This window comes from Perissodus microlepis, chromosome 13, assembly GCF_051167445.1.
Source record: "Perissodus microlepis isolate ML-2025 ecotype Zambia chromosome 13, ASM5116744v1, whole genome shotgun sequence".
In the NCBI taxonomy this organism is placed as follows: domain Eukaryota; kingdom Metazoa; phylum Chordata; class Actinopteri; order Cichliformes; family Cichlidae; genus Perissodus; species Perissodus microlepis.
Window position 1 is genome coordinate 19,026,719 of NC_140473.1, and position 26,201 is coordinate 19,052,919.

Sequence of the window (26,201 nt, forward strand, 5' to 3'; positions counted from 1 at the left end):
TTTCTTCCATGGAAAATAGGAAGGCTACTGTATCATGCACCAGCCTGTTATCAGACTAAGTTAACAGTTCATGTGCATATTTTAATACAACTGGAGGCTGCAGATTTTTCTCAGTGTAAAACAAAAGGAGCAGCTTTAAGTTTGTTGATTTAAGTTTGTGCTTTGATGAAGGACTCCCGCTAGCTTTTTCCCAGTAAAGGTTTTATTGGTGATTACAGGAACTGCGTCGCTGTTTTGCAACTTTACAAACACGTTTTCTTTCACTCGACTTGAGCTCACCGTCTTGGTACCGGCCCCGCCTCTTTGCTCTTCGCGGTGTGTAAACAGACGCCAGCTCCACGTTCAACACGTTAAACTGTGCCAACGTCATCGTCGCTGCTGCCGTTGTGTTATCAGTGTTTCGGTTAAAAACTGGCGGTTGTGTGGGCTTAATGCAGTCAGACCTTTTATTCACACGCTGCTCTTAACTACGTTTCTATAATATGGGCTCAAAATGTGGTCATAAATATTTTGTACTTGTAAAAAAGATTTGTATGTGTAAAAAAGATTTGTGTGTGCGTAAAAAAGATTTGTGTGTGGACTTAGCCCAAAAACCCCCTGCAAGTTACAAGTACGAATTTTGACCCTATTTTTCTTCCTTTCATCTGATTGGTCAATGTCATGTCAATCACAAATGTAACAATCCAATCAGAGAACAGATGGGTTTGGCTGTCGGAGGGGCGCTTTTTTTGAACTGCAGGTCTTTGAAGGGAATAAATGCCCTTTTACATGCCAACCCAGGTTTTCCTTCATCACCACGAAGGAAAACAGTCTGTGGTCGTCCGAGTTTGGTGATTTTTGTGTCACAGGTCTACGTGTTTAATATAGGGACTTCCACAGCCTTTTCAACAGCGCTGCGGACCACGGGGTGGGGGCGGGCAGTGTTTTGGAAATGACAGTCTTCATTACAAATCTTTCTTCGTTATGAATTAGCATACATGTTTTTATTGAACATTTGAAGAACCAGCAAAAAAAACAGAAACTCTTGTAGAGGACATAAAGTCAGAGATAGAAAAGACAAGGAGCAGGTGCATCTAGTACAGGTAGAGCTGCTGCAAAAACCCACAGAGCCCAGCAGCCAGCGCAACAAATTCTGGATCCTTTGCTTTTAGTTAGCAGTTAGCATTAGCACATCCTGCGTCCGATGTGAAAGGACTTTTATGCTGCGCACTGTGACTCACAGCAATGGTCCCGGGTCAGCCCTGACTTTGTGTTAAACTAATCCTAAAGTAATAATGGTATTTCTAACCACTGATATAGCACAACTTTATCCTTTCAACAGCTGCTGAAAGTTAGGGGACCTAGCTGCTATCGGATATTTATATAGAGATCCTCCAGCTTCAAACTGTATTACCCTTCAAGGACCTGCAGTTCAAAAAAGCGCCCCTCCGACAGCCAAACCCATCTGTTCTCTGATTGGATTGTTACATTTGTGATTGACATGACATTGACCAATCAGATGAAAGGAAGAAAAATAGGGTCAAAATTCGTACTTGTAACTTGCAGGGTTTTTTTTGGGCTAAGTCCACACACAAATCTTTTTTACGCACACACAAATCTTTTTTACACATACAAATCTTTTTTACGCACACACAAATTCTTTTTACACATACAAATCTTTTTTACGCACACACAAATCTTTTTTACACACACACACAAATTCTTTTTACACATACAAATCTTTTTTACGCACACACAAATCTTTTTTACACATACAAATCTTTTTTACACATACAAATCTTTTTTACGCACACACAAATTCTTTTTACACATACAAATCTTTTTTACGCACACACAAATCTTTTTTACACATACAAATCTTTTTTACAAGTACAAAATATTTATGACCACATTTTGAGCCCATAATATTACAGCTCTGTTTTTAGTTACAAATGTCCCTGAAACGCTGGCGGTCGAGTTCCCATGGTAACAGTGGCGCGCTACCGAGCCGTGCATTAAACGAAGCAAAGAATTTGTGTGGACATTTCTTTACAATCGAATTATTCGAATTACTCGATGAACCGTTGCAGCCATAGTTCTTTTGTTTGCCATTTAACCGTCATTGAGTGGATATTTTTTTTTGTTGCACAATTCAGATCAGCTATGGTTGCAGACCATCTCCCTACAGTTGTATTTTTCAAAATCAAATCAAATCACTTTTATTGTCACATCACATGTGGAGGTACACTGGTACAGTACATGTGAGTGAAATTCTTGTGTGCGAGCTTCACCAGCAACAGAGGTGTGCAAAAATACAATAACATAAGAACAATCAAAATATAAGAATGGCCAAATCTGAGAGTAATATGAATAAATATATGTACATTATAAGAGTGTATGCATATTACTGAATGTGTATATGTATATCTACGTGTGTGTATATATGTGTTTGTGTGTGTGTGTGTGTGTATATACATATTTTACAAATTAAATAGAGTAAACAAATGGCAAGTATATAAAATATACAGTGGTTGGTAGTTGGACATGTGCAAAACAAGTGGCATTTATATACAGTATGGAGTGCATAATGTTGAAGTTCCAGTAGTGAAGGTGAGGTGTCTATGAAGTGTTCAGCAGTCTGATGGCCTGATGGTTAAAGCTGTCTCTCAGTCTGCTGGTTCGTGTCCGGATACTGCAGAACCTCCTTCCTGATGGAAGTAGTCTGAACAGTTTATGGCTGGGGTGACTGGAGTCCTTGATGATCCTCCCCACTTTCCTCAGGCACCGCTTCCTGTAGATGTCCTGGAGGGAGGGAAGCTCATCTCCAATTATCCGTTCAGAGCACCGCACTACTCTCTGGAGAGCTTTGCGGTTGTAAGCGGTGCTGTTGCCATACCAGGTGGTGATGCATCCAGTGAGGATGCTCTCAATGGCACAGCGATAGAAGGTCCTGAGGATGCGGGGGCTCATGCCGAATCTTTCCAGTCTCCTGAGAAAGAAGAGGCACTGTTGCACCTTCTTCACTGTTTTGTTTATGTGTCCTGACCATGTAAGATCCTCAGCCAGATGTACACCAAGGAAGCGGAAGCTGCTCACTCTCTCCAGAGCAGCGCCGCTGATGGTGATGGGGGTGTGTACTTCTCTGCACATCAACATCAACTCCTTTGTCTTTGCGGCGTTGAGGGTGAGATGGTTGTCTTGACACCAGTGGGTCAGGGCGCTGACCTCCTCCCTGTAGGCCGTCTCATCACCTTTGGTGATAAGACCCACCACTGTAGTGTCGTCCGCAAACTTCACAATGATGTTGGAGTTGTTAGTGGCCGTGCAGTCATGGGTGTAGAGTGAGTACAGGAGAGGGCTCAGTACACACCCCTGTGGAGCACCAGTGTTCAGTGTGACGGGGGATGAGGTGATGCTGCCCAGTCTGACCACTTGGCGTCTGTCAGACAGGAAGTTAAGGATCCAGCTTCAGAGGGAGCTGCTCAGTCGTAGATCCTGCAGTTTCCTGTCCAGCTTCGAGGGAACGATGGTATTGAATGCTGAGCTGTAATCTACAAACAGCATTCTCACATACGTGTCTCTCTTCTCCAGGGTGAGAGGGCAGTATGTAGTGTCAGGGCTATGGCATCATCAGTGGACCTGTTGTGGCGGTATGCAAATTGTAGAGGGTCCAGTGAGTCAGGTAGTGCAGAGCAAACGAAGTCCCTGATCAGCTTCTCGAAGCATTTGCTCACGATGGGGGTCAGGGCTACAGGTCGCCAGTCATTCAATGAGGATTTGGGTACAGGGATGATGGTGGCCATTTTGAAGCAGGCTGGGACTACAGACAGAGAGAGGGAAAGGTTGAAGATGTGTGTAAACACTCCAGCCAGCTGAGCTGCGCATGACTTGAGGACGCGGCCGGGAATCCCGTCCGGACCAGTAGCTTTGCGTGCGTTCACCTTCCTGAAGCACTTCCGCACATCCTCCTCAGACACGCAAAGGAGAGTTCAAAACCAGAGAGAGGAGATGTGTTGTTTTAAGCAGTGATAAGAATGATCAAAATGTCTCTCAGTGTGTCACTTGCAGGTGAAGAGCAGACCTGGATCAATTTTCCATGTGCAGCAGTTGGAAGAAAATTATAGGTTAACACTGTTAGAAACATTCAGGCTGAGTTTTGGCTGAATTGTTTAACAGCTTAACTTCCACATGTGTGTCACCCTGAGAAAACAAGCTCCAAGAATCTCTCCCTGAAGACAAGAAGTGCAGTTCCAGAACATCATGGATGGATGGATGGATGGAGATATGCGTTTTCAACTAGCTGCAACTGCACTGTGCGTGAAGGGACCTTTGAGAAGACTGTCTGAGTGTGACAATTGCCACTTTTGGAGCAAAATGGCAAGATGAGACAGTGGAAAACACCGGACAAAGCTGGAAGAGAACTGACTGCCACTGGTCTGACAAGGAGTGGGGAGAGGAGTCCATAGTGGGGCGGGAGGATGCATGGAGGACGGCTGTTTTAGTGTGGGAAACTGAAATTTGGGTTTAGGAAACTGGGAAGAAAAAACGACTGCCTTGCGTGGAGAATTGAAAAGTGTCTGGAGCACTGCAAAGAGGAGAGCAGGCCTGCATGATCGGAATTGAAAGCGCTACACAACACTTCGTCGGGAAACGATTGCAAGTGAGCTTCTCCACATTAAATGGACTCTGGAAAAAGCCACTTATTTGGGACACAAAAGGTTCAGCGAGGTAATCCAGTCTAAATTCTTCTTTTTCTTTTTTTTGAAATGGCATCATATTGCTGGCACTAGAAACTTAATGTGACATGAGAGGTTCTGCTATCAGCAATTAAAAGAAAAAAAGGGGAACTGACTGGACTGACAAAAGCTTGACTGACTTGACACCAATGTGCAAGATTGCACCTCCACCCAGACAGTGACAAAAGGGTGGATGTATGTATGTATGTTTCTTTTTCACAGGAGCAGAACTGTGACAGCAACATCCTAGGTTGCATGAGCTCTGGGCCATGCCGACTTAACCTTTTAAATGCCACTTTCTGTGTCTTTGTGAATTTATCAACAGTGTGTTATTCATGACCTTGTATTTCTTGCAATGCAGAGGTCACTGTGAGAAAGTGTGCATACAGATGCGCTGCGCTAACATCTACATCACTTTTTCCACAGCAGAGGGTTAATCATGTGATCTAATCACATGATTTACAGCAGGACACACCACTGGCTAATGTTTTTTCTTATGACAGGGTTACAGGCCTGGAGTGGAGCTACTCCAGGGGAGAGGCCCTGGAATTTTTAAGAGACAATGCACAACTTTATTGTGCATGTTTTATTGCGTTAAGCTGACACATGGCAAGGGCCATGTGGCAAAAGAGTGTTTTCCGGGGGAGCTTTCATTTTTAAATTGCAGGAACCGTGACATGAGGGATATGGAGGGACAGACTGAGGTGCAGGAGGCCAGGAGAGAGGCTTCAAGAGGATCAGTGAGGAACAGAGACCACTTTCAGCACAGCTGATACCCCACAGAGGGCTGTGCCACTGGGCTTCCTAGAGATCGTCCCTAACCCATAAAGTGAAAGAGTTTCTACATTGACATTGAGGAAGACTACAAGAGTGTACGACTTGCTCTGCTCCTAAATCTACAGCGGCGTTGGAACGGAAACTGAGGGATGAAGAGAGCGTGCCAAGCTCCAAGAGTGACAGCGCAGAGGAAGATCAGGGTTGGAATTATGACTCTGTAAATGGCACAGACACCAGGAGCCATGACCATGACTGGGTAATGACTGACAACAAAATGCTGTTTCACTCTGCCATGCATACTTTGATATTCTGGAGAGGGCCTTTCCTCTGTATCATTGTTGTTGCCATTGCATGTGAGAGCTTAGATTGTGAGGATGATTAAAGATGACCAAAGGGTGGTGAGAGAACAGTGAAGTGAGGATACACAGTGTGAAACTCCTTTAAGTGTACAATAATGTTGATGTGACATACAGAATGTCAGGAAAGAAATTCTGTTATTAATGTGATTCTTAAGGTTTGATTTAAGAATCAAAGGGTGGGATTGTATAAGAATTTCTTTTATTTATGTATTAATCACATTATTTTTATTGTATAATGCCTTGGTGCCACTGAATTTTAGCATGTCTCACACTCGTGCAGTTAGACAGAGGGTGGGGGTCTGGTAAGGAAGTTGGGGGAAGCAGACAACTCCACGGGAAGAGTCTTTTGTTCCCTTGAGGACTGTGGGAGGTAGCAAGGGAGTGTGAACCTTAAGGTGTGAAACAGCTGTGTACTGCCTTTTGTTCCTGAAGAAGGAGCGAGCCATGCTAGGCTGCTGACCGTCTGCCCCGCGATGATGCAGGCTCTCCACCAAGCTTGGTTTTCTATTCTTTGTGTTGATTAAAGAATGTTAGCTACCGCTCACCACTTGTCTGCAGGCTTTATTTAAACGGAAAACTTCCACAACACCCCTCAACATTCAAACACATTTTAAATGTCTTCCTGAAAGCCTGAAGAGCTAATCTTGAAGACTGCTTAAAGAAGAAAATTGGAAGAAAGTTTATTTTGTGTTGAAGAGCAAAAGTGGTCATACCAAATATTGATTTTCATGCTCTTTAATTTATCTGTTTTTCCTTTAATGTTTTATTTTCATTTATAGCTACATGTTTCATTAAATGTCTGCATCTATTTCCCAAGCAAAACATCAGGAAGTGAGTGATGGCTCAAGACTTTTGCACCACACCATATCACAGGATAAAGAATTTAGCTGACAAACCTGCTTTTTGACATTTAACTATTAAAGCTGTTTAATCCAATCTAATGCCATGAATTACCTTGGGTTTGTGTGCACTTTTGTTTTCGGAAAAACATAGCGAACTAAAAGTGAAACAAGCAATGCAGCTTGGTGAGCATGCTTGTGACTTAGTAAAGTAGTGCATACAGGTAGTGGGTAAAACCTGAACATAATCATCACATCAGTGTATCCTACCTGGTACACATAGGTTTAATAATTCATTAGACTGTGCTTGAAAATGTAGTGCTATTAAAAGAAAGTTACAAAAGGTTAAGCATTTAAGCTTTTTTCCTCAGCTCATTCACTCTGATTTTGATATCTTGTCATTATATATTTGAAAAAAAAAAGAAAAAGATTCTATAAGCAGCTTTAATTGTCTCTAACAATCCAGATATTTTTCCTTTAAAACATCTCACCATCTGTTCATGGAACAGAAATGAAAAACCCAATGTGTGCTTTTAATCCATTCTAATTAAATTTAATAGACTACATATATTGTTTCTATAAATCAACAATATTATTATTGTCACGATCAGCCAGTGGTTTCATGGTCTTAGAACAACCCCCAATCTCTTGTTAAATGTCCAGTGTGAGATGAGCCCCGCCCATTCCAGCGTCACAGATCCCCAGCGTCAGATAAGCCTATATAAAAGATGTGCTCCTCTTCAGCTGCACTAGATGAAAAGATCTGCCTGCAATATAAGTCTGTTTTACAAAACCTTCCAGGGGATTTAGCAGAAGCTTTTATTCTTGAAGGTTAGTGGATAACGATTTTTTTTAGTACTCTTAAAACTATCTTATGTGAAAAACAGGGAATAAATAGGTTCCCTTTATTTCTTTTACTGCTTGTTTGTCTTTTTAGTTTATATTAAAAAAAAACCCAATCCTTGCTTTTTTTGGTCTCTATTTTATAATTGACAAAGAGGAAAGAAGCATAGATATCTTTGAAGGAAACTCTTCCAGTGAACAAAATGAAAAGCCTCAACTCTGTGCCGTGTTCTTGAATGGATGCAATTAATAGACTGCTGGAGCACAGCTTCCAAGCCTCCTGACAGAGCCCCGTTCAGACCATACCATCGACATCACAGCTCACTCTGATGGGTTGTTTTATCTTCAACAGTGGAAATGTGACTTTGCCTGGGAGGAACCCTTATACTGTGCAGACCTCTGTGCCTCTAACAATCCTGGTGGGTATCCTTATCCTGCTAACACTGTTTGGTAATGTCATGGTAGTAATTGCTGTGATGACAAGCCGCGTCCTGAGAGCACCTCAGAACTTATTTTTAGTCTCTCTAGCATGTGCAGACATCCTGGTTGCCACTTTAGTGATGCCATTCTCTTTAGCGAATGAACTGATGGGTTATTGGTTCTTTGGGAAGGTATGGTGTGGAATCTACCTGGCTTTGGATGTTCTTTTCTGCACATCATCCATTGTTCATCTGTGTGCAATAAGCCTGGACAGATACTGGTCTGTCACACAAGCCATTGAGTATAACCTGAGAAGGACACCACTCAGGATTAAAGGCAAAGTCTGCTTAGTTTGGATACTGGCAGCTCTCATTTCATTTCCTCCGCTTATCACAGTGAAAAAGGACAAAACAGACAGTCTTGAATGTGACATTAATGGTGAGAAATGGTACATCATATTCTCCAGTTGTGCCTCCTTCTTTGTACCCTGCGTCATTATGATTACGGTGTATGTTAGAATCTACCAGATTGCCAAGAAAAGAACAAGAGCCCCACCTGGAGAAAGGCAAAGACACAATGGGAACTCAGAAGACCCAAAGTTCGGTTTGGACACGCTGGAGAGAAAAGACAGAGAACAGAGGGAGGTGAGAGGAGAAGACGGTAAAGAGGCTAATGAGCTTGATGTGGAGGAAGAACCCTCCTCTTCTGATGGGAATGAAACAATCTTATGTTCACTTACAAAGAAGAAGGCTATGAAAACAGCAAAAGTGACTCAGGTGAATCCCGGAGAAAGCGCTTCAAAACCACAGCCGGAGTCCCGCGAGAGAGGGAGAAGGTGGAAAGGAAGGCAGTACAGAGAGAGGCGCTTTACATTTGTTCTGGCTGTAGTCATGGGAGTGTTTGTTCTCTGCTGGTTCCCCTTTTTTTTCACGTACACGCTCACCGCTGTGTGTGACAAGTGCTGTGTGCCAGAGACCCTGTTCAAAATGTTCTTCTGGTTAGGTTACTGCAATAGCTCACTAAACCCCGTCATATACACTGTATTCAATAATGACTTCAGGAAATCCTTTAAAAAGATCCTTTGTAAAAGGGACAGAAGAGTGTAATAAATACTTTTATGCATTCATTTTGAACACTAAAGGGCGTTTGGTCATACATTTATCTGTTATTGTAACCTTTGAAAATATTAGACAATATTGAATATTTGAAAAAGAAAAGGGCATTTTTTCTGTTATATATTAATGTTTTATTGATATGAAGTGTTCGTTTTTGCGATATTAAATCATACTTAAATGTGCATTTGCTACACAGCTCGTATTATATTTGGACAACCTGTGAGTTAAAGCTTTGATATTGTGAAGTTGTATCAATGTTGATGATGCACATTTTCTACATGGTTATGCTGGTATACAGTATTTAAACTGATATCCTGTGTTTGTTTTTAGCTTCAAAGTTAATAGCTTGTAGAAGTCAGCAGAAGCATATTGCAACAGAGTCTGCTCAACATATGCAAAATTGTCCATGTTGGTAATACAAAGGCAGACATTTGGCTTAGACGTTACCACAATAAACATGCCACGGCTTCATCAAAGTGACTGTTCATGGAGTAGCTGAAGAAAATGATTACTAGTGATAATTATACATTACTGTTAATCCACAAGAATGTCAAAGGAGTCTAAATAAGCATATAAGTATTATGTTTGAACCTTAGTGATGCGCTCACAGCAGGCTGAAGGAATGCTACATTGATGCACATAAGCTTCTCTGTCTATGCCACTTGAATTAAAAACATAAACACATTTAAGGAATGTAGATAACTGTAAATGCTACAATATTGCCAATAAAAAAATCATACTTTGTATAGTACAATCAATAGCACCAAGTCATAATAACAAGTTGCACCCAAAGGATGCTATCCCCACAGCACCAACTATTCTCAAACAACAAATGCATGAATAAGACAATTATTTGAAGAGAAAATGATGCCTTGGAGGTACGGGTGGCAAAACAATATCTAATTCAGTTCATTGTGAATTATAGTCCTTCATATCAGGATATCATTAAATCCTTCCCCTGAGTCAAACAGAAGTCATGGAGCAATAGAAATATGATTGGCTCCTGCAAACACTGTGAAGTTAATATCCACACATGCTTATCAATGCGTTGTTATCCTACTTGGTGTGTTATCACCATTCATTGTCTTGTCGCTATTTAACCACACTTTTCAGAACACTAAAACCTTTCTTTATAGTTCTAATTCCAAGCCACTATTAGCCTGTGAACCTGACATAAAGTAAATAAGCCATCCGTAATTGTTTTAACTTAGCAAACATTTCCACCCCCAGTCACCTCTCATACAACAGAGTGATTCCCATGGCTTGTTATTTGGGACTCTGGTGTTTTGAGATTCCTGTGGTACACATGTGTGGGTTCAGCCATGTCTCAGAGTCTTAAAATACAACATCCATTAGGAATGGCAAACTATCGACCTGACTGTCGAATGTTCCCGCGAACAATTTGTCAAAAGGAATAAAAAAAAAACACACTGTAATGGAAGCTTTGTGGTAATGAGGGTTTATTCGATATATATCATAATTTCTAAAGGGTCTGCTATAGCAGCCCTAATAAGAATAGATTATCTTTTGAAACATTGTGACAGGTATCTGCTTGTATTAGTATTACAAATAAACATAAAAAACTATTTAGTACTATAAAGTATTCAAAACAAATATTTCTACTGCTGCACATCAGTATGGTTTGAACGATGAAACTGCAGTGATTGCCGTCTGAATTCATCCTTTAATTAAAATAACAATTCTCCTGGAGTCTGCTGCTATGCTTGAGCAGCAGGATGCATAAATTACATTTTTAACACACTCACCAAGCAACAGAGAAATTAAATGCCAAGAGGCCCATAACATTACTAGGCCAAAAGATTAATACAAAAGTAGAAGTCGTGAAGTATAACAAGAGTTATATGTAAATCACAAAAATACAGACAAATGTTGACTGCGTCAAATATGGCTGGATGTTTTTTCAACGTGCTGTGGGACTGACGGTTGGTTAGATAAATAAGCACTTACATTAGCACACAGAAGACCACTTGCACGGTCTGCAGAGAGAATGATTTATTTCCCTCTCTACAGGCCACAGAGCACTGCGATTTATGCATCTGACATCCTTTATAAGCTGCTTCTGGCGAAAGTTCTTACAACTTTCACGCAGCTCTCTGCTCAGCTTCCATCATTTTATTCTAATTTCTTCCCACTTACAACTCAATAAGTACTCTTTAAAGCTGCTAGCCATGTATCTCAAAGGGGTCTAACTTAGAGACAATTAAAAAGCACTGAGAAAAGTGTGCATCTTGAATAAACAAGGACTGCCAAGGCAGGATTGCACAGAGTCAGAGAAACATCAAGGTCACACTAACAAGTTTAAATCATAGCTGGTGATGAATAGAGTGTTTTTAATTGAATGTTGGGTCATTCATTATGGTTTGAGCACAATGCATCATGCACACTGGGGCATATAATACTTCCTCCCCCCTGAATTGATAAGGATGCAAGACAATCAAATTAGATTCTCTGGGATGTAAGCAGCAGGAGCCTCCTGTTTAATTTGCCTCGTGATCTCACTGTGCTCACATTGCATCCAAAATAAATATTTCAATCCCTAGTTTTCTGAATGTGTTTAATATATTTAAGGATAATATTTCTAGCTGTCTAATTATGCAGAAGATGGCTGCATTTTTCTTTGCGAGAAATTATAAAATGATAACCCAACATAGTAGGAGGAAAATCAAAAATATGGACATTTCTGCAATAGCTTTGCAGCCCAGTGTTTTCTGTTTTCCAAGACTGGTGCAATTAGAGACTATTTTTGATCTCCAGAAGAAAACCCCAGGGAAAAGAGGACCTCAACGAGGAAATAAAGACAGCCAAAGTGCATGGATAATGTGAAGTTGAATAAATATTTCAAATATGGCAACAAATCAAAGTTCATTCTTTGGGTCAGCCAGCACAGTCTTTACTAATTCATACTTTACTTTAATCATATTTACCTCCTGTTTGTATTGAGCTACAGCAGAAAATCCCTGCTCAATTATTCATCAAAACCATCAGCAAATTCAGTTAACGCGAGTTTATTTCACAGTACCTGATGGTTAGATTGTAGTTACTCAAAAGATACCTTATGCAAGTGCTACTTGAATGAGAAATATGAAAGCAGTCCTGCTTTTAGCATTTATCTATTCAATTCAATTCAGTTTTATTTATACTGCGCCAAAAAACAACAACAGTTATCTCAAGGTCATTTATATTTTACAATAACACAAAGAAAACAGAGAAAACCCCAACAATCATGTGACCCCCTATGAGCAAATGATTTGGCGACAGTGGGAAGTGCTCTTTAACAGGACGAAACCTTCAATAGAACCAGGCTCAAGAAGTGGCCGCTATGTTAGCATTTATCTCTGCATAAATGCTAAAAGCAGAGCATAGGTGAACACTTACTGCCAACACAATATGATGAGTAGAACTGTAGTTATACAGCAGTTTGTAAACGAGTCACATTTTTGGGTCAACTCTTTGTCTTTCTTGGATAATAAAGAGCAACTTATTTTATTTTATGAACAACATGTGCTTGAAAGTACACTCTGAAAGAACTCTTTGGGTATGAGTACGTGTGTGTGAGAGAGGATAAGAAGGGCAAATTGATGGAAAAGGTGAAAGAGTGAGCTGTTTAGGTCCTATTATTCTGACAAATTTGTGACCTCATAAATGAGAAATAATTTAATAAAAGTCTGAGTCTGAAAACAAGTTTGATTCTTTTTGTCAAGTCAAGCAGCTCTGCCCGCTGGGAAAGTGCCATCACCGTCTGCAGCACACCTTCATTGATACCGAGTGTAGCTCTTGCAAATTTCCTACTCCGGACATCATAATTCTTCCTGAGGCATCTTGTCCTGTCTGTAGTATTGATTGTATTCAATCCTTGTCTTCCGCCAGCACCATCATATGCTCCCGGATGATGTCATCAAACACATCCACAAACATATAAGTGAACTATGCAAACACCAACTCCCGATCAAGCTTGCAATAATTTCTGTCCTCATCACTCAGACACCCAACAATTAATCTCTGAATATGCTTCCAGTTACCATACACCAACACACTGGCATAACAAGGTGGATAGATGTGTGGCTTTATAGGCTCACAACTCCAGCAAAGTCTCAGTCTCTACCTCATCTCTTTTTAAAAGGCTCTAAGACGACGAAGCAAACTGGCCACTTTATTACTTACACCTTACCAGTACTTGACTGGACCCCCTTTTTGCCTTAAATTATTGTGGCACAGATTCAGCAAGGTGTTGTAAAGATTCCTCAGAATATTTGAGTTAATTTTGAAATTAGAGCATTGGGCAGTTGCTACAAATTTGCTAACTGGACATCCATGCTACAAATTTCCCACATAATTTCCGCCACACCCTAAAGCTACTCTTTTGGAGATCTGGTGACAGTGGAGGCCATTTGAGCAGTGTAAACAAATTGTCATGTTCAGGAAACCAGTCTAAGATGATATGAGCATTGTGACATGATGCATTATCCTGTTGGAAGCAGTCATTAGAAAATGAATGCACTGTGGTCATAAAGTGATGGACATTGTCACAAACAATACGCAGATATTCTTTGGTGTCACTGACAAGGCATTTTCACTCAGAAAACTAAAGCTCACTGGGAATTTTCTCTTTCAGACAATTCTCTGTGACCCTTAGAGATGGTTGTGTTGGAAAATCCCAGGAGATCAGCCTGTTTCTGAAACACTCAGCTCAGCCGTCTTGCAACATTCTCTGTTCAGTGTCACTTAAATCACCCTTCTTCCCCATCCTGATGCTTGGTTTAAGTTTAAGAGTTGCTTGATTTGCTACCTAGATAAAGAGCCATTGAGCAGGTGCACCTAATTGTTTAGTCTAAGTAAGTAATTTAGTGTAAATTACAGTATCTAATTGTGAAATAAAAACATGACAACATGCAGACAGAATAAAGGCAATATCAGACAATAAAAATAATTGCCAAGGATCTCACTTAATATTTGAAAATTAGGTCCAAGTTAAATCCAGTTAATTCCAATTAGCCTGAATGTTTTTCCAGATGCTTTTTTCAAAATGTAACATTTACATGAAAAATAATGAATCTCTTCAGCAGGATGTTGGAGTGGTCCATGCCTCATCCAGTTATGAAGAGCTGCTTTAATCTATCTAAAAAGAACATCATTCCTTTCCTTTGACTGCTGCATAACAACACATTTGTAGTAAGTTATTACCACTGCAGTAATTTGTTAATACCATGTGACGTGGAATGATGTGTTCCCTGTTTTTGTGCCACCAGGTATTATTGTTCATGCACTAATGATAGGTTTTCTTATACCACAATTTATTAATACGTTTGCGGTCTGGTTAATGCAAACAGGAATTTGGCTTTCTTCTACCCGGAAAGCAGTCCGTCTGATAAAAATGGCAGATTATCTACACAGATTAGTGATAGGTTTCCAGATACAAATTTCTGGTTTAATCGAATACCCAAAATTGGGACTTCCTTCCTTGGCTCTTTTGGGAATATTCCTTATATCTGTCTGTACACATTAGCTGATAAATCCAATTTATGCACTTTAATTTGGAAATATGTTTGAACTGAGTTTGAGGTTTGAGATATTTTTCTGTACTTTTAGCTGACATCTACATCTAGTAGAGCTAAATGTTAAAAAGATAAAAGGTGGAACATCACGAGCACCACAAACTGAAGCACCACAAACTGAAGCACCACTCACTGCATGCTTTTGCAAACTTCATTTCTCATAAGATATCAACTGTTTGGTAACATTTTTTAACAAAGTATTTTATCTGTGTTTTAAAATGATGTGGTAAACTGTGTAAACCTTTGCCTGCGAGGAAGCAGTACACAACCCATAATAATAAGCCCCCACAGTAATGCAATTTAGGAAGAATAATGAGCCAAACTAATTTCCATGTCCACAAACATAATTGTATTTGCAAGTCCCAAATTTGAGATTGTAGATTTGGACTAGCCGGTTGAAGAAATTGTGAACAATAAATACAATATAATATATGTCTAGCTGTTCCCAAACAGCATGTTGTTATTCAGTTCTTGGTTGAAAGAAAAACTGTACAAACGAGTAAGCATTAATTTAATTAGGTTGGTAGACTATGGAACTGACACATAGTCATGCAAGAGTAAAGATCATTGATTATGAGTTTTACACTATGAAGTTGTGTAACTTTTAAGTTAGAATCCGACAACCTCCTACGAGCAGGTTGGCGACAGTGGGATGGAAAAACTCCCATTTAGCAGGAACCGGCTCAGGGAGGGGCAGTCATCTGTCACGAGCAGTAGAGGGTGAGGGAAGGGAGACAAAACAAAAGGCACCCTGTAGAAGAAAGCCGTAGATTAATTATAAAATGCAGATTGGTGTAGAAACACCTTCTCCAAAGCATGTGACTTTTTGGTGACTTGTAATTTTCCCTTTTGAGTATGGCATTATACCGGATGACCTTCTTCTGACTATAATAAAAAAGCCTTCACTTCATATACAAAGGGTAAAAGCCAGACTTTAGAAAAGTGCATATCCTGCAGAACAAGTCAAAATGTGGGACATTGTCTGAAGCTGTGGGGGGGGGGATCTGGTCATCCTAGTTATGACTGCCCTCTGCAGACAGATGTGTATAACTGCTGCAGTGAAGGTTAAACCAAAAATGTGAGACACAGTCAGCTGACATAAGCACATTTTCTCTGTAGCGCTGCTTGCATAAAATTTTCACAAATAACTCGGATACGTGTTTATCGAGGTGGGTCATAAATCGTGTCCTTGCATGCGGGCGTGAACGCGCATGAGCAACACGCAGGGAGAGCGTGGCGCGCGTGCTCTCCTTTCCGAGCCAATCACATTTTAGATAAACACAATGTTGCGTCATTGTTATTGTGGTAGTTGGAGCTCCAGCTGCTTGCAGGCATTTCGCCACCATTTCGCTGATATATAGGCCTTTAAACCTGCGGAGACTGCATTATACCGCTGCAATGTCGCTACCGGTGGACGCTTCCTCTGACGAGAGTCTGCAAGGTGAAGTATTTACGCCAAATTTATATTTGCCAGTGTTGTTGTTAGCGGTAGACGATAGTTAAACACCACGAGTAAATAACGTCACCTAGCCTGACCACGTGAAAAGCCAGTCGATAGGGGTGTTTGGCTAAATAGCGAGATTGAATCTCAACTCCACATTGATTTATATACCTATAAGACGTGTAGACACAGCTATACAGGGTAGGCCATGGTTCTAGTTAGTTATTAAGGCTAATCTGCAGTGTTGCCACGATGAAAATGCCTACAAGCTAAAAACAGTCCTCATTTGTTTATTGTTCCTCTATGCGCAGAGACTGCATTCCTATCCTAGCCGAGATAGGCCTGTGATGTAGTACTGGATAACCAGGATTCATGTTTAAAGACTTTGCATTTGATTTAAGGTTCCTGGGTTGAGCTGCATTTCAGTGGGAATGGCTCCCAAAGTGCCAGTCAGCAAGGAAGCCAGGAGCAAATTCCCTCATCCAGCCTGGCAGCCGACATGGAGAAAATGTTGCTAGAAGCACAGCACGAATCAGGCAGGAGCAGCTCCAGAGGAAGCTCTCAGTGCAACAGGTTGGTGGGGGTGGCCAGAAGGGGGAAGAGCAGTTTTTCCTCTGTTTGTTGAGTAATATGAAGAAGTCGTGAGCTGAGTTTCCCTTATGTGTTTTCTTCTCCTTCTCCTTCTTGTTCTTCTTCACAACAGCCCACGCAGAGCACAGACCCCGCTTCTTCTGTGGAAAGGCTCAGAGGGGAATAGCTCACAGGTACATTAAGCTTTTCTCACAGCAGAAATTTGGACATGTTATAGCAGGCAAGGGAAAGTATTCTTAATTATAATGGCGTTCCACTTAAAGGAGATCCTTACTTAACAGCTGAGTCGGGCTTTTCCTGCTTAGACAAGTTGAAAACAATCTGTTTTCTTTATATATAGTTTTATGTTTATGCATTATTCATAACCTTGTTAAAGCTAAATGTATTGTGACATAATTTTATTATTATTATTTTTTTAATTATTTTTTTCCCCCTTTTAGTCAGATGAAGATTTCCAAGAGAGAATACGGGAAGTTGAGAACCTGATGAAGAAAAATGCTGACTGGATCTGGGACTGGTCTAGCCGACCTGAGAACAGTCCACCAAAGTAAGTAGTCATATCACAATTAGAGATAATCTTTTACCCCAACTATAATTATTACATGCCATGATTTGTAATTGTGATTCATAGAATTTGGAATGATGTCTGTGTGAGCAAAGGTGCCGGTGTGACATTAAACTGGCACTCACTTGATCTTAATGTATTCAGAACAATGAAAAATTAATGTGTCGCTCTGTAGGGAGTTCCTGCTGAAGCACCCTAAGCGCTCAACCTCTCTCAGCATCAGGAAAACCAGCGTCATGAAGAAGGGAGGCTTTCTCTCTTCTGACTTTCTGAAGCTTTTCCTTCCATCATTTATCATTTCCCACATACTCGCTGTTGGCTTAGGGTAAGCAGCATCATTTAATCTTTAACTCAGGCAGTATGCAAAAACTAAAAACACTGTATGGGAACATCTTGAGTTGCTGCAGAAACTGTTGACCCACTAGACCTGATGTTTTCTATTTTCACATAAATATTGGGATCATTTTACATGCACTTAAAAATGGTATTTGTATATTAAATAATGACCAATCAGTATTCTCTTAACATTTGCAGGATTTGCAGGATAGAAAAACGACAGTGTCATCACAACAAAACACTGAAATATATGTAAAAATAAAACAAACATAATGATGTTTAGAACAATGTCTGACTGGATAAACAGCAGATAGGTTTAGGTAAGATACTCCCTGAAGTATATCAACTTCAAAATGACAGAGAATATAATTGTCTTTATTTAGGAGCCTGTGGTTATTATTCTATAGAGCATTATTTCAACACATCGTATTTTGGACTTTTACATTAAAAAACTACCACATAAACTCACTGGCCACCTCATTAGGTACACCTTAAACAAATTGGTGGAAATGTTCTTCAGAGATTTTGGTCCATATCAGTGATGCTTCGCTGGTATGAAGGGGCCCAAAGTGTGCCAAGAAAATATCCACCATGCCATCCCACTGCCACCACCGCCTGAAAACTACAGGATGGATCTTTCATGTTGTTTATAGCAAATTCTGTTTTATAACAAATGTTTTTCCAATTTCATTTTAATGTCCAGTTTTGATGAGCAAATGCAAATTAGCTGGAGAGGCAGCGCTTCTGCATACCTTGCTTGTAATGAGTTGCTATTTGAGTTACTGTTGCCTCGCCATCAGCTTGAGGCAGTTTGGCCATACTCCTCTGGCATCAATAAGGCATATTCAACCAGAGAACTGCTGTTCAAGTTTCTCTTTTTCAGGCCGTTTTCTGTAAACCCTAGAGATGGCTGTGTTGGAAAATCCTGCTTGATCAGCAGATTCTGAAACATTTAGATCAGCCTATCTGGCACCAATAGCCACGTTCAAATTCCTTTGAGTCACCTTCTCCATTCTGTTGCTCGATTTGAAATTCAGCAGGTCATCTGGGCCATGTCTGCATGCCTTAATGCTTTGAGTTGCTGCCATTGGCTGAAAAGTTGTACTTAATTTGGTGGTCATTGAGTTTGCATTTTACCCGGTTAAAAAACAATTTCAGTAGATACATCTAGTTAGTTGTGTTTATGTTTTAAAGCAGCATCTTAATTTCTGTTTTCTTCTTTCCTGGTAGGATATATATTGGAAGGCGCCTAACACATCCTAAATAGGATCGTGGCACTTGGCACTACCACATCAACGTCATGCAACCATCTTGGCATGCCTTAAAATGGGTCCTTCTAATGATCAAAGGAAATGTAGTAGCCATGTGATGTGGTCCTGTTGAATTCAGTGTTCCACATTTCCCACAGCAGTGTGGAGAGTTGAGGGATCAGTCATTGCTGTTTTTTGGGTGTAAACCTCTGAACACAGCAGCGGCGTTTTCTTCTTTTGATTGAACTCAAATAACTTTTTTTTTTTTAAAAAATAATGCAAGCAGTTTTTTAGAGGAGGCAGATGGCTCAAAGAAATTTAACTTGACTGTTTTATTTGTTTTGGGGAATCTTTAGATTAGTTAATGGCACTCATTACTGATTGCTTAGTTGTGCAATGATAAATTGTGATTTTCAAAAAAGAACAAACAGCATAGAAATGGCACATGTTCATCATCAAAAAACATTAAAAGTGTGAAACGTATGCATGACCTTAACTGTGTTACAGTTGATTTAATTCACAATGATGCAGAGCAGGCGAACAGCAGATGAACACAATTAAAATTTTATTGAACTTTGGTCAAAATAATAAACAAGTGAATACATTGCCACCATGTTAGGAATCAATGGACAAAGACAATGCATTATGTGTTTGTTTTAATTTCATCAGTATATTTTGTGTAGTCAACCTTCATTTCTGCGTTCACAACTACAGAGATAAGATCCACATTTGCAATATGCAGTTCAAATTTGGGTGACATCCCTAATAAATGAGTAAGGGCACATGTATGAGGCCTGTCTTAATGTCCTACTTATCTCGTGATCCGGAGGCACTCTATCACAAACTGTATGGTGTGCAATTTCCTCCTCGGTGTTTTCATAGACAGCCACGTGTAGCAGCAGTATATGAGGACATAACTATAAAATAGGATTTACAAATAATGCACATGAGGTTTGTAAAACATTGGGGGACATAACTTGTAGCTGTCACTGATAGAAGTAGGTATTAAGGCTGCAGATTCCCTTTGTCCTGGACCCCATCTTGTGCAGTGTAGTTTCCAGCCTGCATCCTAAACATGAGCAAAAACTAGAACTTGAATCTCTTGACACAAACACGTTATAGGTTGTCTCCAACAGTGGTTCTCAAACTGGTAGCCCCGAATGGTATTTCCTTAACAAGGTTTTCTTGAGATCTGCTCAATAGACAGTGGTGTGACTGGAGATTTTTCCACCTCTCTACAACATAAAAACATGCAAAGCAATAAACATGTTTTAATACATACTTCTAAATTTAAAAACACGTCTGTAGATTTAGTTTATTTTATTATGTGGATGACAAGGTGTACTTGAGTAGATACAGTCAGTGAAATTATGTCACCGTATTGACTGGGGTAAAATAAGAGAAGGGGGTGGGGTTTGGGGGGAGAAACATGTCCGCTTTTCCAAATTCATGGCCTTTTCCACCAGTTGTGTGGCTTGAATACATGACCAATGGGGAATGTTACAGTTAGGCTTATTGGCCATTCATCCGTGCTTCAGAGGGCCCAAAAACTTTGAATTGATGATACAACCTTGACAAGACGTCATTTTTAAGTACTTCCAAGAGTTCTGTTGTTAAATTGTGAAATGAAGGCTTAAAATGTCAACACAAACACCAACGTTCAAGAGTTTGACCTCTAGGGAGTGCCGTTCTGTCAATTAGACCCGAACTGGGCTTTCTGGGTCAGGGGGGCATGTCGATTGCCCTGGTGCCAAAGGCAAAAACAACCTAAGCTCAGACTCAAAATAAAACAGGCCTATGGATCAACCTCCTGTGGCAAAAAAAGTAGACACGTGCTTTCAAATTCTTCACCAGGAGGACAACAAGGCTGTTTCTTCTTATACAGATAGACAAGTAGTAGGCTTAACTACACAGGTACGGTAAAAGCCCTATCCTCTGGAGCCCCAAATCTTCTAGTTGATTTTGTCCTGGAAAATGTACAAGTTGTTGGTGGCTGCCACAGCTATCACGTTATCTTTGGGGTGCCAGGCAGTGTGGAGGATCTTCTTGTTGAAGTCCAGGCTGTCCACGCTGATCTCGTCCTTCTTCCTCTTGCCACCGGTGGACACTTTACGTGGTTTAAGTGTGGCCCGTGGTTTGCTGCTCTCTCGGGATGCCTCCAGTGTGATGTCCCGCCTGGTGTTCCGGTCAAACATTCGAAAGAAGTTGTTGTAGGAGCCTGTCATGATGGCACTGCCGGAGAGAGTAAAAAATAAACTCAATGTTTGAATTTGTTCCAGTAACACCAAATGTTTGACCACCGATTGATATAACTTATAAGCCGGGAACAACATTTATAAAAACAGTAGTGAGTGAAATGCTTGTCCTTTGCAGCAGGAAGGAAACATACCTGTCACTGCCATTCCAGCAGCACTCAAACTTGTCAAAGATGCAGTCGTTTTCATACAAAGAGCAAAGCTTACTGCGAAGATATTCATGGACCTGAAATGAAACGATGTAAAGGGAACTGTTCAAAGCTTTATCTTACAGTTGATTTTTTAAAAAATAAAAACCAAGTCCCAGAAAAGATCACAAGTGTTAATGTAATTTAAAACTGAATCCCCAGAAAAGCACGTTTAAGCACCTGATACGTCTCCACTGGCCTGTTCTCCATGTTGAGGTCCCAAACTTTGACGGAGAGGTAGTCACGTGTCATCATATAGCGTCCGCTGTGACTGAACTTCACGTCTGAGATGGAGGAGATGATCTCAGAGAAAAAGGATCGGCTGCTGGGATCCTCTGGTTCCTCAAAGACTTAGAAAATAAAGGGAAAGGGCGAAGGGGGAAATCCTCAAATTCTTGAATGAATCTTTATGAGCTCTTAATTGAATTACAGATCACGACAAAGAAATTAGATTAACAGGTAACAGATGCATCTTTGAAAAAACAAAAAAACTAGACAAATTGTCAGACTAAGGTTAATTTCAGAAATCGCTGCACTTTCGAATTCTCTATTTTCCAGACAGACCGATGGCTTCACTACAATACGGTAGAAGTACTTACACTTTGAGTGCCTATCGCAGAGCGCTGCCGCTCGCATGTCACACAGGCGGATGGTTCCTTTGCTACTGCTGTACACAAATACATTGCATTGATGTGGATGGCACTCAGCAGCTGTGATTACTTCTGTCAGTTCCTCCATGTTGGCGGGCTTGATGTCTACAATATCTGTTAGCACACTGTTAAGGAGCTAGCAGTCTTATATTTTACATTGATGCAATGCTATTAAAACTTTAAGACACATCTAAAAATCAGCTTTCTGATATAAAAAAAAAGGATACTAAAACTTCTGTCTGTGATTTCCAAGTGCCATAGATTTATTCTTAGGTCATCTGCAGAGAGGTAAGTTTCATGATCACTATTTACAGAAATGGAATTAATGTGATAGGTGTGCGCATTTGCAAAGATCCTCCGTGGGCTTGCTTCTACCATGAGATCCATTGGCATCAGTACTGGTACCTGAAATGTACAACAATCAATTTTAGAAAAGTTATCACACAGAGTCATGCTCAGAATGAGGCAGGTCTGAGGGACGGCTAAACACACCCGTAAAGAGGTGATTCTAAAGGGGTCTCTGAGTCGTCCGTCTTCGTCTTTCAGATTGTAACCTTCTGCTCGTTTATCTCTTTCACTAATTTTCCACAATTTGATAGTTTTATCTGGGGGGAAAAAGGAAAGGCTTTAGGAGAGGGAACATAGCGCTTCATTATCAACAAATAAGAAAAACAGAAAAAAGCTCTTACCATTTGTTGAAAGTAGAAAGTGAGCAGCATTTTGTTGTGGTAGCCATCTTATTTTATTAATTTTTTCCTCGATTTCTAAACTTTTCAAATAATCAAATTCTGGCTCGTGACTCTGAAAAGTGCTATAGACGTTGTACTCCCCACGCAGGTGTGGACGATTCTTAGACTGAGGGGGAAAAGGCAACAAAAACAACACTGTAATCATGGTATTGTTTAGGGCATTAAAAAAACCAAAACAACAGCAAAAAAACCAAAAACAAACAAGATTTCATCATTACCTGTTCATATTTTTGCATAAATATGTAAAAGAAAGCTCATTACAGAAAATAGCACAATCAACAACAAGCAAAATAAATAAATAAAAAATACATTTTCGGCCACTCAGTTATTTACAAGTGGGGTGCCCAAGTGGGTAACTCCTTATATTTGGTTCTGCATAGTAGACATTAGTTGGTCTTCCTGAGACAACCCCAAAAACCCATAGACCAAGTACATGTATAAACTACTACACCGTGGAGCCACATGTAGATTTTTCACAACAGTTCCATTATGGAGTACTGATGTAAAACACTATGATCATGGCATTGTGCTTTTTGAAATGCCCTAAACAATGTTTAATAGCACATTTTCATTGTAACTTTACCATATTTTCCATAAATACACTCATCCCCCCTACCCGTCCAAACGCCTTTGACGCTTATTCCCCTCCGATGCTGACGGTGGATCAAGGAGACCAGCACTTATGCTGCAGGCCCGGATGTAATGTCTACATTGGCTGTCTCTCACCCTTTACCCACCCCTGTTGCTTGTCATGTGTTTCTTTGGTGTATTAAGAGTTTTTTCATGTGCTATGTGCAGAGGTGATTTTTTTCTGTTCTCAAATTGATCTCCCTGTTGGAGCTCCTTATCTTTCCTCGTGTTGTGCATTTTCCATTGTTATACCTCTCTGGCCTGTCTTCCCCATGTGATGTTTGTGTAATGTATGTATGGTCAGAAGGGTAAGACGGCGCTGGCAAAGGTCGGCAGCCTTAACCCAATTTCCTTTGGGGTCAACCTTCAGGATCAATAAAGTTTTACTGAATTGAATAAATATATGAATAAACTGAGAAAAACTAAGATAACACCTTCCCATGATAGTCTAGTACCTAAATATTTAACCTTAAAACCAAAATAAATAAAATATCCAGTTTGAATACCACTCACACTTTGTTCCTAGCCAGTGTTTCTGCCAACTGTTTACTTCCTAAAATATGCATGCAGCCTTCAGTTCTTACATGTAGTTTTATTACGCATTACATTGTTCTGTGCTGTACGATGATGAATGCATCTTATGGTAAATGTGAGCACAACAAGACAAATTCATAGAAATTGTATTGTTGAAATGGATACAATAAACTTGGTCTTTTATATGTAGTGTATCCCAGAGAGCTCATTCTGCTCATCTGGATGTTGCGTTTTCAGTGGGAGGCATTCATCCAAATGACTTCCTCAGTCTCAGCTGAGTGCACGTTTCCCCAACCTTACAAACACTACATTTGCATGATGATCTAAACTGGTGCCACTGACTAACAATGGGCTGTAAGGTCAGTTTTATGATCATTAATAAGCAAATACTGCTCAGAGAATATTTAATATTTATATACAACAACAGCTTAGGGCTTCACTTCTGGAACGGTGTTACTGCTGTGTGATCCTTACCTCTTGTTCATGCTGAAATATCACTACTCTGCCTCCCTTGTCTCCAGTTGCCAGTAGCTCTCCAGAATAGTTGAACTCAACTGTTGAGATTATGTCAGCTGAAAAGACACAAATCATTGTGAATCAGACCTCACAGCTCAGCTTCCGCACTGTAGTTGGGATGGCAGCTAGAATGCTACTGTAATGGGCTGCAGGCTAAGTCTGGTCCCACTGTTCATATATATATATATATATATATATATATATATATATATATAATGTAAAATACCGATAACCACATAAAATCACGTACACCCATTAAGGTATGAATGAAAACAAGCATGATGTCACTCGACAATTTATGGACGCAGCACATTGACGTCACGGGCACGGTCGCTCCCCCTTTAATAGTTTAGCCACCAGCTAGCTCATAGCGAGCTAGCGACACACAGTAATCTACAAGGAAAGGACGTTTGTGCAACTGATCCACAAACAGGTCTACACTAATCACGAGAGCAGTCTTGCAAAAAAGCACGCGCGTCCATCCGCCGTCAGCTCTCGTGCACCTCAAGTGAATCCCACAGAGAACCATCATCAGACCACCTAGCTAGCTGCCCACCACTGTAGCCTAGCCGCCGAGCTAACGTTAGCCACATACCTTCCGCAACATCTTCATCTATCGCTCCTTTTACTTGAGAGAAACACCACTGAAAATCATTTCCTCCTGCAACTCCTGCAAAAAGAAACCAGGGTTAGTGTGATTCCGGCTCGCCCTTCATCGGGCGGTAATAATGACCTGACAGTGACACAGTTTGACAACTAGCAACTTAGCTTGCCAGCGCTAACGCTGGTTAGCCAAGTTGCAGATTCAGGCCATCACACACACCAAGTGAGGTGGATCCTTTTCCCTTCCTTTAAAAAGTAGCTTACCCGCCATTGCTTCATTTAGCAGCTCTTGTTGTACACAGCTTCCAATGCCTTATCAACCAGTGCGGCGCGCTCGGGGAGATAGATAGCATCCACAATCAGTGTGAAGACTCGGGTCCAGATCTGTCAAGACCACGGAAATTATCCGTGATTTTTTTTTCTTCCAAAATGGCGCACAGTACATGGAGAAATGACGTCATGCACACATGCCACATCCTGACTCCATCCATCCTCCTGAGCATCATATCAGTAAATGTGCATTTTCACCTGATTTTATATCCACCCAGCTTTGTTTCGATGAATTGCATGTTTTACATATATGTTTATTGAGGAGTTTTAATCCTATTTAGCTGCCCACTAATGAGCAGGACAAATACAATTTACACATCCCCGCCTGGTTATTTTCACTGTGACTGAAATAAACAGCTACACATGCAAAAACAACTAAGAAAATCTACATTTTTTTCAGTCATATATCCACAGAGCAAATATGTTTAATTAAAATGATTTGCACAGCAGCCCATGAATAAGAGTTAAACACATTTTGTTTGCATGTTAAACGTTTTTTGACATTTAATTTTTTTTATTTTATTTTTCATATTTTACATGCAAAGTGTGATTTTGAGTAAAGCGTCACTTTGAATTATAGTGACAACATGTAACACCTCAGCCTGTATTGGATGGTCAATCGGTGACATCTAGCGGCAAAACTGAGAAAATTCAGTTTACTCCGCATCCACTATATAGTTTTCAGTCTTTATTTTAGTCTGTATCCGTTTCTATTGTTATATTTCTTCACGAAGATAAAGGTAAAAAGAGTCTGACAAGTCCAGTGAAAACAAATGCAAGAAGGTGTTATTAGAAAGAAGCCTGCCATTCAAAGAATCCAGAATTTAAATCTATGAGAGAATTTCACAACAATGTAAGTGAGCTTTTTAAATTAGTTTTATTGGCTAAAACTGGTAATTCTGCACATGCAATTTCAGTTTTC

At 40.3% G+C, this 26,201-nt stretch overlaps 3 protein-coding genes across 3 annotated transcripts; 2 read left to right on the top strand and 1 right to left on the bottom strand.

The window, feature by feature from the left end:
• The first annotated feature begins 7,469 nt into the window (after positions 1–7,469).
• On the top strand, positions 7,470–12,829 carry LOC146375048 (alpha-2A adrenergic receptor-like). Its single transcript, XM_084949411.1, has one exon. The coding sequence runs from the start codon at positions 7,863–7,865 to the stop codon at positions 9,057–9,059; it is 1,197 nt and encodes a 398-aa protein (XP_084805537.1). The 5' UTR covers positions 7,470–7,862; the 3' UTR covers positions 9,060–12,829.
• A 3,015-nt stretch (positions 12,830–15,844) lies between these two features.
• LOC146375049 (BCL2/adenovirus E1B 19 kDa protein-interacting protein 3-like) lies at positions 15,845–19,320 on the top strand. The gene is made up of 6 exons (XM_084948552.1): positions 15,845–16,082; positions 16,484–16,655; positions 16,786–16,846; positions 17,114–17,220; positions 17,414–17,563; positions 18,805–19,320. Exons 1-6 carry the CDS (start codon positions 16,040–16,042, stop codon positions 18,839–18,841), a joined length of 570 nt encoding a protein of 189 aa, XP_084804678.1. The 5' UTR covers positions 15,845–16,039; the 3' UTR covers positions 18,842–19,320.
• Positions 19,321–19,372: 52 nt separating this feature from the next.
• LOC146375050 (serine/threonine-protein phosphatase 2A 55 kDa regulatory subunit B delta isoform) lies at positions 19,373–25,393 on the bottom strand. Its single transcript, XM_084948551.1, has 10 exons — positions 25,214–25,393; positions 24,942–25,016; positions 24,305–24,402; positions 22,607–22,772; positions 22,410–22,522; positions 22,145–22,322; positions 21,867–22,031; positions 21,448–21,617; positions 21,214–21,305; positions 19,373–21,056 (listed from the first exon to the last, which is right to left on the bottom strand). Exons 1-10 carry the CDS (start codon positions 25,218–25,220, stop codon positions 20,777–20,779), a joined length of 1,344 nt encoding a protein of 447 aa, XP_084804677.1. The 5' UTR covers positions 25,221–25,393; the 3' UTR covers positions 19,373–20,776.
• Positions 25,394–26,201: the final 808 nt, after the last annotated feature.